The following is an 18,520-nucleotide window of genomic DNA, read 5'->3' as shown; positions in this document are numbered from 1 at the left end:
ATTCACTTGTTTTCCATCTGCTCCCCTATCCCCCCCCCCCCCAACTGTGAGCTCCAGGAACAGCCTCCAGGAACAGCGTCCTACTCGTTCTATTCATTGCCATCTGCCCAGAGCCTGGCACTGTGTCCTGCACATAGTAGGCCCTGGATAAGTATTAGTGGATGAAGAAAAGAATGATAGGAGAGTCTTCAGTTTTCTCAGAAATTGCTCCTGTGCTCTCTCCCTGGCCCTTCTTCCTTTCTCAGCCTGTGGGGCCCCATCCCTCCCTCTCTTCTGCCCTCCCTCCTTCTCACCTCCCAGGGCCGACTCAGGCCCTCCATCCGGCCTGCATTTTTCCGGGTTTGATATCATTTTTTCCACTCTCCCGGCTGCTGCCGGCTGCCTCTGCCAACTTTCCACAACTACAGCCCCTCCCCCATGGCCACAGGCTGGGGACAGCTTGGGTGGGGAAGACCCTTCTCCCTTCCTTTCCCTTCCCTCCCCCAGGCTGGAGTTGGGATGGGGAAATCGGTGCCATCAGTGCCTGGCTGGCAAGATGGTTGGGGGTGGGGGGTGAATGTCACAGCTGCAGGCTATGGCTTGCCTGCCCCTGCTTTACTCTTCCTTGGCACCCTGTTCCTGGTGGCACGGACAGGGCCCATGTTGGGGGGGGGAGGGGATGAGGCATCTGGAAGGGCAGCTGTTTGGGGGCAGTGGTGTCAGGAGTCAGGGACACGTGGTCCAAACTGTTTACATCTTGTTCTCTTTTCCAATTAGTGACACCCCTTCACCTTATGCTGGAAACTCCTGACCTGACCCCAAGACCCCATCCCCAGCCAGAAGCCTCACTACCTCCTGCTTCCTGCACAGACATAGGAGAAGGCTGGGCCCTGGGGTCTAGTCCTCACCCTCACTGGCTGGGTGGCTTTGGGGTGTTCACGTCCTCTCTCTGGGCTTCAGTTTCTACATTCTGAAAAACGAATGAGTTGGGCTAAATTGGGGGTCCATCCTGGGGATACATGGATTGAGTTTCACGGAGTCCACTCCCCTCCCCTCCTTAAATTGTATGCAAAATTGTGTCTGAAAGTCCATTTTTTTGGGGGGGGGAGGGGGCTCCATAGCTTTTTGTCGCATTCTCCAAGAGGACTGTGGGTAAGTTGGGTACAGACTCCAGACTGACAAGATGGAAATCCTGGCCACTTCCCTTGTAGCAGTTGCATGAATTTGAGCAGGAGCCTTCACCATCCTGTGCCTCGGTTTCCTAATTACTGAACAGGGGCTGTGAAGATTAGTTAATAATTGTGACGTCGTAGTACACAGACAGCTCCCAACAAACACCAGCTATTTTATTGCCAGGATGAGCGCAAAAGTTCTTTCCAGATAATGTTTTATGCCTCTACTAGAGGCCCGGTGCATGAATTCATGAATGGGTGGGGTCTGGCAGGCCGGCCCTGCCCTGGATTGGGGCGGGGGTGGGGGCGATCGAGGGTGGGACTGGCCAGGGCAGGGGGACTGGCGCCGGCAGTTGGTTGGCCGGCTGGCCGGATCCCTGGTCAAACTCAAAATGACAATTTGCATATCAGCCTTTTATTATCTAGGACCATCTAAAAAAGAAATGGGCTAATGAGAAGCTAGGAGGTCATCACCCTGGACTGTGGCTGTGCTCCACTGTGCCTCCCTCAGAGGCCGGGGCAGGGAACGCACAGTAGATCCAATGACTTTATTGACTGACCCTGACACAGCTCAGCAGGCTAACCCGGTCTGTAGCCAGTGTGGATGGGGAGTAGGAGGTCGAGAGGCCTGGATGAACCCCAAAGAAGTCTGGGCATTCAGACGGGACATCCTTCTAGTCTGTGGTGTTTTTTGGGGGGTGGGGAGATGGGGGTAGTGTTTCTGAGGGTTGGCCAGAGCTGGAGGATAAAGAAAAGTTGTTTGTTTTGTTTTGTTTTTTTACAAAAAGACATAAATCGTGTAAAAAAACCCAAAAATCCCAACAAACCCTACTGTGTGCAGAGCTTGGGCGTCGGGTCCCATAGTCCGTACACCGCTTCCCCGGGCGGAGGGGTCCCTGAAGCGGTGGCTCCGGGAAATGCGCCCACGATGCGCGCTCCAGGTCACTGCGCCTTTGCCCGTCGGGGGCCCCTCCCTCGGTGGCGTCGGTAGGGCGTCGAGGACCCCAGTGTTCACCACCCTGGGCGGGCGGGTGGGGCCTAGAGCACCGCCAGGTTGTGGCAGGACTTGGAGCGGGCCTTGAGTGCGCGGCGGCGGGCGCTGCGGGCTGTCAGGCGGGCCAGGAAGCGCCGAGCTCGCTGGCCGAAGCTCGCCCGCCGTCGGGGCGCGGGGCAGCCCCGGGCGCTGTCCTGGCGGCGCAGGCGCAGCTGGCGCACCACGCCCTCGAAGAGCTCGGCCACGTTGTGCTGCAGGGCGGCCGAGGTCTCGATGAACTTGCAGTCGAACACGACGGCGCAGGCGCGTCCCTCTGGGAGGCAGGGACGGGCGGGCGTGGAGGAGGAGAGAAAGGTAGGAAGCGGAGAGGGTTCAGTCTCCACGGGAAGCAGTTTCTTTCTTTCCCCAAACATTGTGCCAGGGCACTCAGAAAGAAGTCAGATCTGGCTTTGAGGAAGGAGTGCACAGGCTAGCGACTGATGCTGGTGGCAGAATGAGGTTGGGAAGATGGGGGGTGGGGGTGGGGGGGCGGGCTGGGACTAGGTAGGGAAGAGTCTTGAATGCCAGCGAAGGAGTCTGATTTGTGCATCAGAATCATCCGGGGAGAGGTACTGATTCAGTGGGTTTGGGGTGTGCTCTGGGAACCTGCATTTTAAGGGAACCTCCTGGGATTGTGCTGCGGAGTTTTGGGGGTCTGCTCAACAAAGCATATGGTCTTCCATCTCCAGGATGCCACTGGGCTGGGAGGCAGGGACCTGAGTTCCAGTCCTCAGTGGCTGGTGACCCAGTGGAACTGGCTTCCTCTCTCTCTGGGTCTCAGATTCCATGATTTTTAGATTGGTCCCTGAAAGTAGGGCCATTTTTAGATCTTTATGAGTCCCGTCTGATATGCCAGCCATTAAAATATCCCCACCTCACTTTAAGTGCTATTTATATGTACTAGTAACTTAAACGTTTTGGTTTGCAGTTGCTGGATGGCACAATAGCATGTTTTATAGACAACGAATGCTTTCTGAATTTGGAATTTATAAATTCTCGCTCTATTTTGCAGCCAATAAATGGAATTTTTAGGTCTCAATAGTTGAAAATCCTGTAGGACTAGGCCTATCAGGCCTGGTGGATAAAGTGTCGCCGACTAAGGGCATGAGAGAGCCAAATGGGAATTTTTAAAGCGAAGAAGTGACAAGGTCAGATCTGGTTCTGGGAAACTGTGGCAGCTGTTGAGAACTCATTAAGTGGGGATACAGAATTAGGGTGGGGGCTGGCCCAGGCTAAAGTGGAAATAGCGGAATGGGTCAGAGGCTATGGGAATGGGGTGAAGGGAATGTGGGGTTAAGGGAGGGTTTTGGGACCGGTTTGGGGGAGTGTGAGAGGAGACAGGAATGGTTCCTAGCTTTCAGGCAGAGGCAAGGAGATGCAGAATGGGGGTGGTAGGTGGCAGGCAGTCACTGAGATGGAGACACACTAGAGGAGGAACAGGGACAGTGGGGCTGAGAGGAATACGGAGGAGGGTGGACCAGAGGGCTCACCTTCCACGGAGACTTCCCGGCAGCGTGCCAGGTCCGCCTTGTTGCCCACCAGGATGATGGGCACATGGTCCGCCTGATGTGTGCGCCTTAGCTGAATGCGGAGCTCAGAGGCGCTCTCGAAGCTGCCCCTGTCTGCGATGGAGTACACGATGACGTAGGCACTGCCCACCTGCAGGCAGGACTCCTGGCTCCAGCTTTCATCCTGTAGGGGAGGGACCCCAGGCCCATCCTCAGAGGTTACCGAGGCCTTGGCTGAGAAAGGGGCTGGGATGGTTTAACGGGTGGGATGGAGCTAAGGTTTATACTTTGGGCAGGTTTGAGGGACAAATTCTGCCATAATTCCCTGTTCTCCTCTCAAAGTAGTGATACGCTGATCCTCTGTGAGCCTGTTTCTCTGCTTGAAAAATTGGGCTAATGACACTACCTCACTACATTCTCTCAGTCATTGGTTCCTTCTGTAGGCTGGGCACTAGAGACAAAAAAAAAAAAGTTGGTTCCTTTTCCCGCTAAGGAGGGTTTGCTGTTTAGCTGCTCTGGCTTTGCCTGTTTAATGGGATCAGTCATATAAGACAGTTCTTTTGGTCTTCTGCTGTCTCCTCAAAGGAGAAAAAAGGAAGGGAGAGAAGTGAGGATGGAGGCTGATTTCAAGGGAAGGCATTTTCAGGACGGTTCTAAAGAGATGAAGGAGCAACTGTGGGGTGTAAGGATAGGGGGTGGGAGAGGCAAGTGGAGTACTTGCCAAGTTTTTTGACCAAGGAAAGGAAAGAACTGGAATGATTTTGATACTCCATTTTGGATGGTGCTCTGTTGTCAGGGACAGCACTCAGACTGGACCACCTTGGTAACAGCTTTATAAGACACAGTTCTTGCCCTCCAAAAGCTCATGGTCTAGACCAGCCGTGGGCAAACTACAGCCCGTGGGCCGGATCCGGCCCGTTTGAAATGAATAAAACTATTGAAAAAAAAGACCGTACCCTTTTATGTAATGATGTTTACTTTGAATTTATATTAGTTCACACAAACACCCCATCCATGCTTTTGTTCCGGCCCTCCAGTCCAGTTTAAGAACCCATGGTGGCCCTCGAGTCAAAAAGTTTGCCCGCCCCTGGTCTAGATTCTAGAAGGGAGGCTATGGAAATGGAGAGTTATAATGCACCGTGATAAGTACCCAGATGAAAGTAGCTGGAGAAGCCATGGGGGTGGGGGAGGGAGGCCAGAAGAACTCAACCTGGTGGATTGTGGGAGGGCTCACAGTGGACCTGTGAGTGGCATTTGAAGGGATGAGCAGGTGGAGCAGGAGAGAAGAGAGTGGGCCAGGCGTGGGAAATACTGAGTGTGGTGGAGGAATTGTTTGTGAGGAGGAAAGAAGCCAGAAAAGTTATCTGATAACCAGATAAGATAGATGAATAGAAAAGCGTCAGATCCATCGTCAACATCATTGTCAGAGGGGGTGAGTTTTCAAGAGCCACATCGATCCTCGGGTCAAATAACTGTGGGCTGAGTCAGATGGCTGTAGCTGCTCATTCTGGGTTTTCAACCTCGACTGTGGACAGGCCCCTCCCTCCTTCTGGGTCTCAGTTTTCTCACCTGTTGAATGAGATGGTGAGTCTCGACCATTCATTCATTCATTCATTGCGCAAATATTTATGAAGAGTTTGCTCTATGGTTAGGATCCCAAAAGCCAGTTGCTGCATGGACTGGTGGGTAAGAATCTCTTGGGATGTGATTTTTAAATATAGATTCCAGGATTCTACTTATACAGGTTCTTATTCATGAGGTCTGGGGTGAGGCCCGAGAATTTGATTTTTCATTCTCTCTCCCTGATGGTTAGATACTAGTAAGTGAGTGCACCACCGGACGAGCCAAAGGTCCACCCAGTTCTTTCAGATTCTGCCTCTCTGACTAGCCTAACGATGGAAGGAATGGAAGCTTCTTCCAACAAGGCTGCTACTGTATGGGCCCTGTTTGGGAGCTACCTTCACAGTCACTGACCAGGGAAACTGGTTCAGTTTTCTTATTTTACTTGTAGGAAAACCAAGGGCCAGAGAAGAGAAAACTTCCTCATGGCCACACAGAGAGCTGGGCACAGAACTCCAGCCCCTGCTTCTAGTCCAGCACTCTTCCTCCTCCGTCTCCCAAATGGAACCCTCGCGCTGAACACTCTTCTTAATCTACTGGACTCTGCCCCATAGGACCCTCAAAGTAGGCCCTCCCTTACCAGCATCCAAAAAAATAGCCCCTCCCTTAGCAGCCTGTGAGCTCCATGGGGCCAGAAAACATGTCTACCTTATTCACTGCTGGGTCTCCAGTGTTCTGGCCAATGATTTATACCCAGCAAGTGTTTTTTTCCCCTCTTTTTTATCATCACCCGAGCATATTTTTCCATTGATTTTTAGAGAGAGTGGAAGAGCAAGGGAAAGACCGAGAAATACTGATGTGAGAGATACACATAGATTGGTTGCCTCCTGCATGTGCCCTTGACCAGAATTGAACCGGGGACCCTTTGGTCCACAGGCCAATGCTCTATCCATTGAACCAAACCGGCCAGGGCAGCAAGTGTTTCTTAATGACCAAATGGGTGAAGGAGTGGAACCTCAGCTGGAGGTTCAGAAGGTGATGCTCCCAGGGGAGATGAAGGGGCTATCCTAGTGCATAAACGTGCAGACTGTGGGTTCTTCCAGGTCTGGGTTTGGATCTCACTTGCTGAGAACTTTGGACACATTACTTAACCTCTCTGAGCTTCCATTTCCTCATCATAGAATAGGGATCAGAAGAACACTCACTGTATAATTTTTGTTTTAACTGAATGTCATAATGTATGTCCAGTGTTTAGCACAGGGGCTAACACTTAGGAAGAGGATGCTACATAAATGTCAGCTGCTGTTAAGAGAATCATCATCATGCCTTAACCAGTTTGGCTCAGGGAATAGAGCGTCGGCCTGGGGACTGAAGGGTCCCAGGTTCGATTCCGGACAAGGGCATGTACCTTGGTTGCGGGCACATCCCCAGTAGGGGGTGTGCAGGAGGCAGCTGATCGATGTTTTTCTCTAATCGATGTTTCTAACTCTCTATCCCTCTCCCTTCCTCTCTGTAAAATATCAATAAAAAGGTATTTTTTAATTTTATTTATTTATTTATTTTTAAAAAGAGAGAATCATCATCTTTATTATGTTCATTTGGACCTGGGTTTCCTTCTATGCTTGTTAAAAAGAATTGGCTAAACAGCTCCTTCATCCCCAGCCTTTGGGCCCATCACTAGAGCTGTCGCCATTTTTGTCAATCACCCAACACTGCCCTCTTAAACCCTCTGTGGCCAGGCCCTCCCTGAGTTTTAGGGGAGGAACCTACTCCTTAGAGAGATGGAATCTCAGGTGATTTTTAGATCCTTCTCTTTGCTTGGTTGTATTCTTCAAAGTTCTATAGTGAGCATGTACTACTTGTACAGCAAGAAAAACGGAAAACTCAAACAAGATAAGAAAAACACAACAGGGACATGCCCCTGCCTGCTGCTCTCTTCCTGCTCGAGAAGGGGCCCTGGAAGGACACCCTTTGGTTACCTTTTCCCTTAGCTACTAAATTATAATTAACGAGTTGTCATTATTTATGATTCTTCGCCCATGTTCAGCATTTTTTTTCATGCTCAAAACTGCTCAACTCTCTGAAGTTGCATAAGAATTTAAAGAAAACAAACAGTTGGTAAAGAAGGCGGGAATGATCGACCCATTTATCAGGTGAGGAAACTGAAGCTCAGAGCAGGAAAGTCACAGAGACACACAACTGGTCAAAAAAGAAAGCGGGTTGAACCGCAGACATTTTGATGCTAAACTCAGCGTTCCTTCCTCTGCACAGCGCAGGTGGGTGGAGCAGGATGAGGGGGCTGATACGAGGGGGAGGCCTGCAGGGGAAGCAGCACATCCTGGATGGCTGTGGAGAGGGGACCAGAGGAGTGAGCAAAGGAGGTGAAGGGCGCCAGGTTCTGTCTTTGGTTGGAAAGGCTGTGGGGTTTGGAGGGGTCTGGTTCTAGGCTCAGCACCCATCTCCCCAAATCCTGCTTGGGCCATACCAGTTTCTCAGCCTCCCAGGTGTCCATGACCAGCAGTGTGGTGTCTTCTCCGTCCACTGTGAGGGTCCTCTCGTACACATCTTCTGTAACGGAGGGAAGAGCTGGATCTCAGGAGGAGGGCAGGCCTGGGGAGGGTGTGGCTCCCTAGCCCCTCTTTATGGTCACTGTACCCCCTTTACTTCTCCATGAAGTGTTCACCACACTCATGTGATGCCTGTGTCTCCTGATAGGTCAAGAAGCTCCAGGAGGAGGAGCTCGGGTCTCCCCAGCTGCCAGCATGCTCTGAGGCACACAGTAGGTACTGAGACAGCGTTGGTGGTTGTGGTTGCTGATTGAATGAGTGTGGGGTGGTGGGGTTAAAGTTGGGCTGGGAATTCTCCAGTCCTGCCCTGTCCCTGGCTTACTGTATACTTCAGGCAGGTCATGTTGCCCTCTCTGGGCCTCAGTCTCCCCATTTGTCTGTCACATCTACAAATGCACATATGCACACGTCTCGTCTGGGTTCTCACCCTCAGAGAGGCAGAGCCTGGAGAAAGGGCCTGGCTAGAGTGCCCCCCACCTTCTCTCTGCTTTTTTTTTTTTTTTTGAAACCGAGTACAGTTTTATTTCAGATTTGGAAAGAGTCTCAGTGTCTGTGAACGAAAACCCAATTTAAAATATTTAAACAAACATTTCTGCATGTAGAAAGAGTAGAATAATTACTCCATTAAGTTATCCTCCTCACTTTGCCGGCTTCCCCAGAGCGGCTGCCGGTGGCCGGGCCGGGGATGGCCAGTGGCCCAGGCCGGCAAGCTCTCAGAGCGGGGCCCGGGGCTCTCTGCTTTTAACCAACTCCCCACCCCACTTACCCTAGTCCTCTCAGCCAGTCCTGCGAAAACCTATCTTCATTTCCTCTGCCCTATCCCCATCCCCCATCATCCTAGGGCCCCTGCTCACTGCATCTTGTGGGAATAAAGGAACCCCGGGCCCGGAACCTGGAGCCTGAGAGTCTCCATTTTGGGCAGGATATTAGTTTTGCCACAGGGCGTGGTGGCCATGGGTGGTTATCTATGGAGCTGGGGTGATCCGAGAGTCAGGGGAGAGTCGGGACTAGGGCTTTCTAAGCGAGGTGGAAGTCCACCATTTCTTTATACTTGAGACTCAACCCCATATCTCTCACCCATGAAAACTGGCAAAATTCTCACTATTCAAGGAATCTCTCTCCCACAGCCATTGTGCAGGCTGTGCCCTGCCTAACTCCAGGGGGGCATATCCACGTCATAGTCTGTGCGAATGACGCCCCTATGAGCTGAGCAGTGCATGAGCTGTACAGCTGTTATTGGCAGCCTTGTGCCCTTGATCACTCCTTTGGCCACGTTCCAGCCAGCCCGGTGTCCCTACCTCCCAGCTGTTCATGGAGCTCCCGCTCTTGCTTCCCTGCGAAGAGGCTGGCCAGGCTGGTCTTCCCTACGCCAGGATCTCCCAGCAGCACCACGCGGTAGAGGGCCTCCCAGGAGCCCTCCGAGTCGCTGGATTCAGAGGACCAGCCGTCGGGGGCAGGGGAAGGCTGCTGGGTGGGAGGGTTGAGGGAGGCCGACTGGCCCAGGCGTGGGTGCCGGGGTTGAGTGGAAGCGGAAGGCGCTGCGCACAGGCCAGGCTGGCGGCCCCGGGAGGACAGGGGCAGCGGGGTGCTGGCTCGCCGTCGCAGGGGCGTCTTTGCTTCCTGCTGCGTGTTTAGTGTCATCCTGGGGAGGGGGCCTTGGCTCCTGCCTTCCTCCTTCCGTGAGTAAGAAGGGGAATGGGCGGTGAGCAGGTCCGCTGAGCCCCTTCTGCAGGGCCCCGAGGTGGCTTCCTCCAGAGCCTCCCGCCTCGGGGTGGGGCTTCCCGGCTTCAGGCCCAGGGTCTGCCTGGGTCAGGCTGGGAGGGTGAGTGTGCAAGCTGTGCACGCACATGTGTGCACACCCAGAGGCCGGTTTCTGTGCCTTGAGGATCATCTCCTCCCCCACGGGCAGCAGAGGGGCAGCAGCGAGGTGACGCCCCCACGAGCACGCACACACGGTGTGCACAGACCTGCCTCTCCCACTCAGAACACGAGACCCAGGCTCTGGAAGGATGTGAATTACCCGGGACGCCCCTTCCCCCAGGCCTCTTCCCCTCGGTTGGGAGATGGGGGTGTGGAGGAGGGGTAAGGGCCCCTGGGGAGGGGTCACTTCCGCTGCCCCGCCTCAAGAGGGCTGAGGAAGAGGCAGGAATGGGTGGGCTGGGACGCTGAGGCGCATGGGGGTCGGGGGTTCCCTCCGCGGTAACCCGAGCGCCCTGGTGCCATGGGAACGGCGTGTCCGGCCCGCCCCCTACGTGAAAAATTCAGCAGCGGCTGGCACTGCCTCCAGTGGCTGCTGGGGGGGGGGGGGCCTCCGAGGCTGCGGGGGGCCAGGCTTGGTGCCGGGACAGGGTCCTGGCGGGGGGCGGAGAGGGGCGCTCCGGGGCCGGGAGTGCGTGTGCCATTCTCCGAGTCTGAGTCCCAACTTGCCCAGCCCGCGGCCCTGGTTGTGAGTCCCCTGATCCGGGCGGGGTTCTTGTCCGGGGCGACCCAACCCTCTGGGCCCCAAGTTGGAAGGACCCTCACCCCTGGGATGTGAGTTCGAGGCCCCCCTCGCCCCCGCCTGCCCGCAGGACACCGTCCCCCCACCCCCCGCCCCATGCAGGCGCCGGGCGAACTCCGCTCCAACTTGACGAAGTTGGCGGCGGGCTGCGCGGGCCGTTACCTCGGCTTGGGGAGGGGTCCAGGGTCCCCGGCCCGCAGCTGCCGGCAGCTCCAGGCTGTACCACCGCCTCGGCGCGCGGCCCCTCCGGCCTGTCCCGCCCGCCGCCCCGCCGCCCCGGCGGGGGAGGAGCCGCGACCCCGCCCCGTCCAGCCCCGCCCCAGCGGGACAGCCCCGGGGTCCCCGCCCCGAGGCCTTGGCCGCTGAGTGACTCCACGCAGGGGTCAGCTGACCCGCTCCCTCACGGCCTTTGTCGAGGGTGGGGGTGGCAGTGTTGGGGTGGGGGCCAGAGAGAGGAAGGAGGTGGGTCTGGGTCATCTGTGCACCCACAACTACCCGCTCCAGCAATGGGGCGCCCCGACGACCTTGGTCCTTACAGAAACCACTGGGGGAGCTTGTTGGCTGTTCAGAACCCAGGCCCACCGAGACAGATTCAGCAGCCCTGGGAGGGGCTCGGGGATCTGCGATTTAAACAAGTGCCAAGTGATCCTGGTGCAGAGTTCGCGGGCTCCACTGCCAGAAACTGCTTTGCAGGGATGGAGAATTGATTTTGGAAGGTGGCTTGAGGGGTGGGGGTGGGGGGGTGGTGCAGGAAGTCTGCACTGGGGAGTTCTGGATACCTTATTTTTGCATCATTCCTTCACTCACCACATTCTAGGTTAAGCACACGTTATGCAGCTAGGGCTGTCCTGTACCTGGAAGAATGGCTGCCCACTCTCTGATTCATATTTACTGAGCACTTGTGCCCGCCTGGTATGGTCTGAATTCGTAGCTCGTTTAATCCCTAAGCAACACTAAGGATGAACATACCCAGGCTTACCTGGGCCTGAGACTCAGGGGCCTCTCAACCTACTGTCCCTTTCTATCACAGGTTTGTAGCTTTTTTTTTTTTTTTTAAATATATTTTATTGATTTTTTACAGAGAGAAAGGGAGAGAGATAGACAGTTAGAAACATCGATGAGAGAGAAACATCGATCAGCTGCCTCCTGCACATCTCCTACTGGGGATGTGCCCGCAACCCAGGTACATGCCCTTAACCGGAATCGAACCTGGGACCTTTCAGTTTGCAGGCTGACGCTCTATCCACTGAGCCAAACCGGTTTCGGCAAGCTTTTTTAAAAAAAATCTTTTCCCAGCAATGTAGGAGGAGGAAAGACACACTGTGGTCTTGGTTATAGAAGAGAAGTTGGCTGTAGGGAGGTGAGTTCGGCCATCCATGGGCCAGGTTCTAAGCTCTTGGGGAGGGCGCTTCCGTTTAGGTCATGAGGGACTGGAGCAGGTATGTATGTGAGGCCCCTGGAGACTGGCTGTACCTGTGGGTGGGGCTCATTGTCATGGCTGAAGGGGTCCAAGTGTCCAGCTCAGGGCAACTCCCACAGCAGCTGAGCCCCTTCACGCCTGGCTTCCTTCTGTGGCTTGGCTTTCCTTCCCCACCTACAGGATGGGCTGGGAGTGGTGCAGGGTCATACATTGTCTGAGAGTGAGGCAAGTTTAAGTCCCAGCTCCACCTCTGTTCTTTGGATTTTGGTTTCTTTCTTTTTTAATTCTCACCCGAGGTGGTGGGGGAGGGAGAAACCTCACCCAAGGATATTTTTTCCAGTGATTTCCAGAGAGACTGGAAGGGAGGGAGGAGGGGGAGAGAGAGAGAAACATCAATGTGAGAGAGACACATTGATTGGTTGCCTCCCACAGGTGCTCCCACGGGGGCTGGGGGACCCGAAACTGAGTGCCTGCCCTTGACTGGAATCAAACCCTCTACTCTTTGCCAGTGCTCTAACCACTGAGCCCCGCCAGGGCTGGATTTCTGTTTCTTTAAAACTCAAATCTCCAAATATTTGGTGACAGATGATTTGACTTTGGGTGGTAGACACACAATGCAATATACAGGTCATGTATCATAGAAATGTATACTTGAAGTGTATATGATCCTATTAACCAACATCACCCCAATAAATTTAATAAAAAAATAAATTAAAGCCCTAGTTGGTTTTGCTCAGTGGATAGAGTGTCAGCCTTCGTTCGGACTGAAGAGTCCCGGATTCAATTCTGGTCAAGGACACATGCCCAGGTTGCAGGCTCAATCCCCACTAGGGGGCGTGAAGGAGGCAGCCAATCAATGAATCTCTCTCATCATTGATGTTTCTATCTCTCTCTCCCTCTCCCTTTCACTCTGAAATCAATAAAAAATATATACAAAATAAATTAAAAAATAAAACTGAAATCTAAACAGGTTACACCTTTGCTACAAAACTCCAGTGTCTACAATAGAAAAGCCTGAACTCAGTACTCAAGGCCCATGGTAAATACTGGTAAAAGCAGGGCAAGGGGTTAGCATAGCGGTGCAGGAGGGGTGGTGGGAGTGGTGAAAGGTCTCGAAAAAGCTTAAAAATTTTTTATTTCAAATGTACATGACAGTGAAAGAATAATATAAGAAACAACACAAGCTGCTGAAAAACATTGTATTATGGAAAAATGTAAACATGCAAACATACAGAATAACGTAATGATGTGAGTTTTAAAAAGAAACTGTCCTTTGCAGGGTCATTTCCAATCTCCTCTCAACACATTCCTTGTTCTGGCCATGCCCCACACTCCCAGGCACATTATGTTTCTTCTGCCTGGAATACTTTCCTCTCCTCATCTTTCAAGATGTAACTCAGATGCCTGTGTACCAGACGCTGTTCTAAGCTCTGTATACACATGATCTATCTCCGGGGTTCTCACACGTTAGCAATATGCTCGAATCAGTCGGAGGGCTTCTTAAGCCACAGCCTGCTGAGACCCACTCCCAAGCTTTTGATTCAGTAGGTTTGGGTAGAGCTTGAGAATTTTTACTTTTAACAAGCCCCAGGTGTTTCTTGCTGCTGCTTGCTGGCCTGGGTGCCACACTTTATATCATTATTATTATTTTAAATATATATATATTTTTTTAAAAAATATATTTTATTGATTTTTTTTTCTTTTTACAGAGAGGAAGGGAGAGGGATAGAGAGTTAGAAACATCGACCAGCTGCCTCCTGCACACCCCCTACTGGGGATGTGCACGCAACCTAGGTATATGCCCTTGACCGGAATCGAACCTGGGACCTTTCAGTCCGCAGGCCGACGCTCTATCCACTGAGCCAAACTGGTTAGGGCATTAAATATATTTTTATTAATTTCAGAGAGGAAGAGAGAGATAGAAACATTAATACTGAGAATCATTGATTGGCTGCCTTTTGCATGCCTCACACGGGATCGAGCCTGCAACCTGGGCACGTGCCCTGACCGGGAGTCGAACTGTGACCTCCCGGTTCATAGGTTGACGCTCAACCACTGAGCCACGCCAGCCAGGCCTCCCTTTGTATTATTTTGTTTAATCTTCTAAATGAGCTAGGTAACAATTACTCTCTGTTTGGGGGGAACTATTACTCTTCTCATTTCCTGCATAGGCCTGAATATGTGCTGTTTGGACAGCTCAGTGAGTTCTGGTTTCACCTCCTTGGCTTCAGGAAGGGAATCCTCCACGCATTTAGCTTTGCAAGGGGGGCTTGCGATCATTTCCTAGATGATAGCCTGGGGCTCAGAGAGGCTAAGAGACTTGTCCAAGGTACCACAGCAATTAGAGGGCGTTGCTGGCATTGAAGCAGGTCTCTCTGAAGCCAAGGCTTTCCCTACCCTTTCAGGTGGGGAAGCTGTCCAGTTTCGGACCCCAGACATTGCTTCAGAAAATTCTGTCCCCAGTTTCAGAGCTCAGCAACCTCTGGAAGTGTGTCCAGCCAGTTCCCCACAGAGCTGGCTGAGATCCAGCTGCATCCTGGAGACCATAAGGCCTCAGACTCCCACTTAAGTCTCCTGCTGCCCACGCTCCTGCCTTGATCTGCAGTTGAATAAAGGCAGCCAGGTTTGGTGGGCTTGGCTCCTCTCCTCTTGTGTTCTCTCCCCAGTGGCCTCCCAGAAGCCCCGTGGCCATGACACAGCTGCTTCTGCTCATTGTGTTTCTCCTGGTCCTGGGTCATGTGCCTCCAGGTAACATCGTGTGTGTGTGTGTGTGTGTGTGTGTGTGTGTGTGTGTGTAGAGACAAGGAGTAGGTTCTCACCTCCTGGGGAAGAGAGGAGGCCTGGACCAATCTTTAAATTCTGGCCCCATCATTGGCTTTCTGAGCAGCTTAGAAGGGGCTGCTAGATCAGCCTGCACTTCAGTTTCCTAATCTTTAAAGTGGGATTCACTCAACAAATGTTCATTTGAAAAATACTTACTGTGTGCCAGGCACTAGTACAATTGCTGTGGATCCAGTAGTGAGAGAAAGCAAGGTCCTTGCTTTCATGGAGTTGATATTTTAGTTAGTGGAGACAGACAAGGACCGAATAAACATATACTGTTTCAGGGGGTCATAAGGGCTAAGAAGAATAAACGCAGGGCAAAGGGTTAGTGTGGTGTGTGCATGGGGTGGTGGAAGAGCTGAAAGGCCTCTGATAAGTTCTGTTTTTAAAAAAATATATTTTATTGATTTTTCACAGAGAGGAAGGGAGAGGGATAGAGAATCAGAAACATCAATGAGAGAGAAACACCGACCAGCTGCCTCCTGCACACCCCTCCCTGCGAACGCGCCCGCAACCAAGGCACATGCCCTTGACCGGAATCGAACCTGGGACCCTTCAGTCCCCAGGCTGACGCTCTAGCCACTGAACCAAACCGATCAGGGCTGATAAGTTCTTTTTTTAAGTTTTTAGTTCAAATGTACCTGAAAGTAGACAGAATAATATAAGGAACAAGTGAGCTTTAAAAAACCTTTTATTATGGAAAAAGGTAAACATGCAAAAATAGAGAAAAACGTAATGATGTGAGTTTTTTTTTTAAAAAAAATCATTTTATTTGAGAAAACTTCAAACCTAAATTTAAAAATATGGTATAGAAAACTCCCCGTATCCATTACCCAACCTCAACAATGATCAACTTGAATCAATCCTGTTTTGTTGTTCACTTGCCCCTTCTGCCCAGTGAATTATTTTGAAGTAAATTTCAGATCTCTTATCATTTTATATAAGGTAGGTTTGAGCAAGGATCTGACTACAGTGAGAATACAGCAGGTTCTGATTAACATTGTTTGGTTATAAGGCTGATGAGGTGCTGTGGGAACTTAACTCTTGTATATATCAATTAGCCCTTGGTAAACTTGATGTCTTTATACATTTCATTTAAAGTCACAGAACCTATTGATGATGTTAAGTGAGGACTTATTATATAGGGATGATCATCCCAGACAAAGGGAGCAGCAAGGATGAAGGAGGCAGGAGGGCGATAGATGATAGATAGATATATAGATGATAGATATATAGATGATAGATAGTTAGATAGATAGATAGATAGATAGATAGATAGATAGATAGACAGACATGTTTCAGGAGCAGCGAGGAGGCCAGTGTGGCTGGAGTGGGGAGCACAAGAAGAAAGGTGGAGGGAGATGAAGTCAAAGGAAGGGACAGCAGATCATGTAGGAGAAAATAGCGGCTGTATCTCAGGTGGTTGGGAGGTTGAAATGTGATTAACAGTAGATGTTGTAGGAACTGCCTTCAGCTGGGAGTCACGGTCCTGGGTTCTGGTACGAGCCCCACCACTTACTGGGCCGGAGAAGTTGGGCAAGTCCCTTCCTTTCTTTATCTGTAAAATGAGAGGGTTGGCCTAGACTGAGCCTTGGTTGCTTCAACTCGCTAAGCTGTCATTCTGATGAAATCACTTGCCATTTATTGAGTATTTACTCCCTGCCGGCCACTGTGCTAAAATGATTAAAGCCCCTCTCACTGCCCTCTGAAGGAGGGATGTACAGATGAGGAATCTGAGGCCCAGGCCACGCAGCTGGGAAATGGCAGAGCTGGAATTTGGACTCAGGGGGTCTGAGCTGGGTGCACACCACCCCGTTAATCAGTATACTGCAGACCCCCTTCAGCGTGTGGGTTCTCTGCCTCAGGGAGCTTTTGAGATCAGCTCTGTATCATGCTAAGTTCTCGACCTTGGCAAGATAAAGGATGGGCCGGTTGACAGGGCTGAATAACACCCACGGTATCATGTAAAGATTCTGAGGACTCTCTTTTTTTTTTTTTAATATATATATATATTTTATTGATTTTTTACAGAGAGGAAGGGAGAGAGATAGAGAGTTAGAAACATCGATGAGAGAGAAACATCGATCAGCTGCCTCCTGCACATCTCCCACTGGGGATGTGCCCGCAACCCAGGCACATGCCCTTGACCGGAATCGAACCTGGGACCCCTCAGTCCGCAGGCCGACGCTCTATCCGCTGAGCCAAACCGGTTTCGGCAGGACTCTCTTTTAACTCAGGGAGAGGCACTTCTCCCCTCCACCTCCCATTCAGCCCCAGTTCTTCTGAGTTGCTGGGTCGTATGTGTAGAAATATCGCTGTGACAGACAGGCCTTGTAGAAGTGCTCCTCCTTGCGCCCCATGTTCCCACACCCGCCCTAATGGGCAATTCAGCACCCATTACTTCCTTCTGGGCACTTACCACCTCCACGGCCAGTGCCTCATGTTTGCTGAATGAATAAATGCAGATGCTTCCCCACCCGCCTGCTGTGACCAAAGACCCTCAGAGAGGGTGCAGGCCCTAGGCCCCCAACGCCTTACCATTTACAAAAATTCTTCCACTAAATTTTAATGTTAAACAGGTCCGTTACGTGTGTGAGGCAGGTAATGTTAAGGCTATGAGTTTGGATTCTGGAGCCGATTGCTTGAGTTTGAATCCTCACCCTGCTCCTCAATGGCCATGTAACTGTGGGGAAAGTTGTTAATCTTTCTGTGCCTCAGTTTCCTTAACTGTATAACAGGGGTGGTTATACAGTTAATGAAAGACCAACTACAATAATAGAGTGTTATTTTGAAAAGTGCTTCGAGTGTACCTGGGGTATGGATTACTCTGGACAAGAAACTGGTCTCTAACTTATAACCAGTGGTCTTACTTGTGACCTGTGGGCTAAACCTGAACTGAGATTTGAGGTCTAAATTGTAGCTAGTTGTCTCTGGGAGTCTAGCCCGTTACCTCTAGTCTAACCCTTGACCTGTGGTCAGAGCTCATGTACTGACTGTGGCCTAACTTATGAGCTGTGGACGGCTCTATGACCAGCCATCTAGCACATAACTAGAAAGCGAACTGGTAACTTATGATCTAACCTGGCCTCGTGGCCTCACCTTTGACCCGTGGTTATATACGTTCACAGTGGCCTAACCTGTGACCTCCGGGCTATCCTGTGACCTGTGGGCTTCCTCTTCACAGGGAGAAGCGAATTCAAACGGTGCTGGAACGGCCAAGGAGCCTGCCGGACTTACTGCACCAAGTATGAAACCTTCATGCACCTGTGCCCAGATGCCTCCCTGTGCTGTATCCCCTATGGACTCAAGCCTCCAGTGCCCCATAAGCCAGACAATGTGTAGCCGGTTCTGGGGCTGGCACGCTTGCTCTTCATAAAACACATGGTGCCCATCATCTCCTCTTGCTTCTTGCTCACCACCCTGTACCCCCACCTCCTCTGGGGCTGGGGAGGGGAGAGAGGGGCGGTCCGGGATGTAGAAGAGATGGGGGGATGGTTGGTGGAGGAAGTGAAGTGCCCGAGGAGAGCGGGCATTAATGACCATTGGAAATGGCTCCGGTCTTGCCTGTATCACATTTGCTCTGTCCAACTTGGGAAAAAAATTGCTCAATTTCCCTCAGCCTCCCCAGTCTCCTTATCCATAAAGCAGGGATAATTATCTTATCAGGAGATTGGTCTTTATAGAAGGAATGCAAGAAGAAAGGCAGAGTTCATAATAGGAGTTAATTGTAATAATCGCAAGAATTATCAAGAAAGGGAGTTAATTACATTAAGAATTAATAGTAGAGTTAAAGCCACAATTCTGGCATGCAGAATGAGGTGGTGCATTAGGCTTGAAAGGTAGGTCCTACTGAGAGTGAAAGGACTTTTCTGTGTTCCTTTATCTCCTGTCTTAGCATTTTAAGAGCCTGCCCAGGTAGAAAATAAGGATTTGATGAAAGCAAAGTTTTCACATAAAC

The 18,520-nt window shown here is 51.4% G+C and overlaps 2 protein-coding genes across 2 annotated transcripts; one reads left to right on the top strand and one right to left on the bottom strand.

The window, feature by feature from the left end:
- Window positions 1-1,304: 1,304 nt before the first annotated feature.
- On the bottom strand, window positions 1,305-10,571 carry REM1 (RRAD and GEM like GTPase 1). The gene is made up of 5 exons (XM_081097735.1): window positions 10,482-10,571; window positions 9,118-9,493; window positions 7,738-7,820; window positions 3,675-3,876; window positions 1,305-2,458 (listed from the first exon to the last, which is right to left on the bottom strand). Exons 2-5 carry the CDS (start codon window positions 9,458-9,460, stop codon window positions 2,190-2,192), a joined length of 897 nt encoding a protein of 298 aa, XP_080953861.1. The 5' UTR covers window positions 9,461-9,493; window positions 10,482-10,571; the 3' UTR covers window positions 1,305-2,189.
- A 3,858-nt stretch (window positions 10,572-14,429) lies between these two features.
- On the top strand, window positions 14,430-17,904 carry DEFB124 (defensin beta 124; the record flags this gene model as incomplete). Its single annotated transcript, XM_081097603.1, has 2 exons — window positions 14,430-14,487; window positions 17,747-17,904. The coding sequence occupies 2 exons, from the start codon at window positions 14,430-14,432 to the stop codon at window positions 17,902-17,904; spliced, it is 216 nt and encodes a 71-aa protein (XP_080953729.1).
- Window positions 17,905-18,520: the final 616 nt, after the last annotated feature.

This window comes from Myotis nattereri (genome assembly GCF_964212035.1).
Source record: "Myotis nattereri genome assembly, chromosome: 8".
Taxonomy (NCBI): Eukaryota; Metazoa; Chordata; class Mammalia; order Chiroptera; family Vespertilionidae; genus Myotis; species Myotis nattereri.
This window is presented reverse-complemented; position numbering and strand designations above follow the sequence as displayed.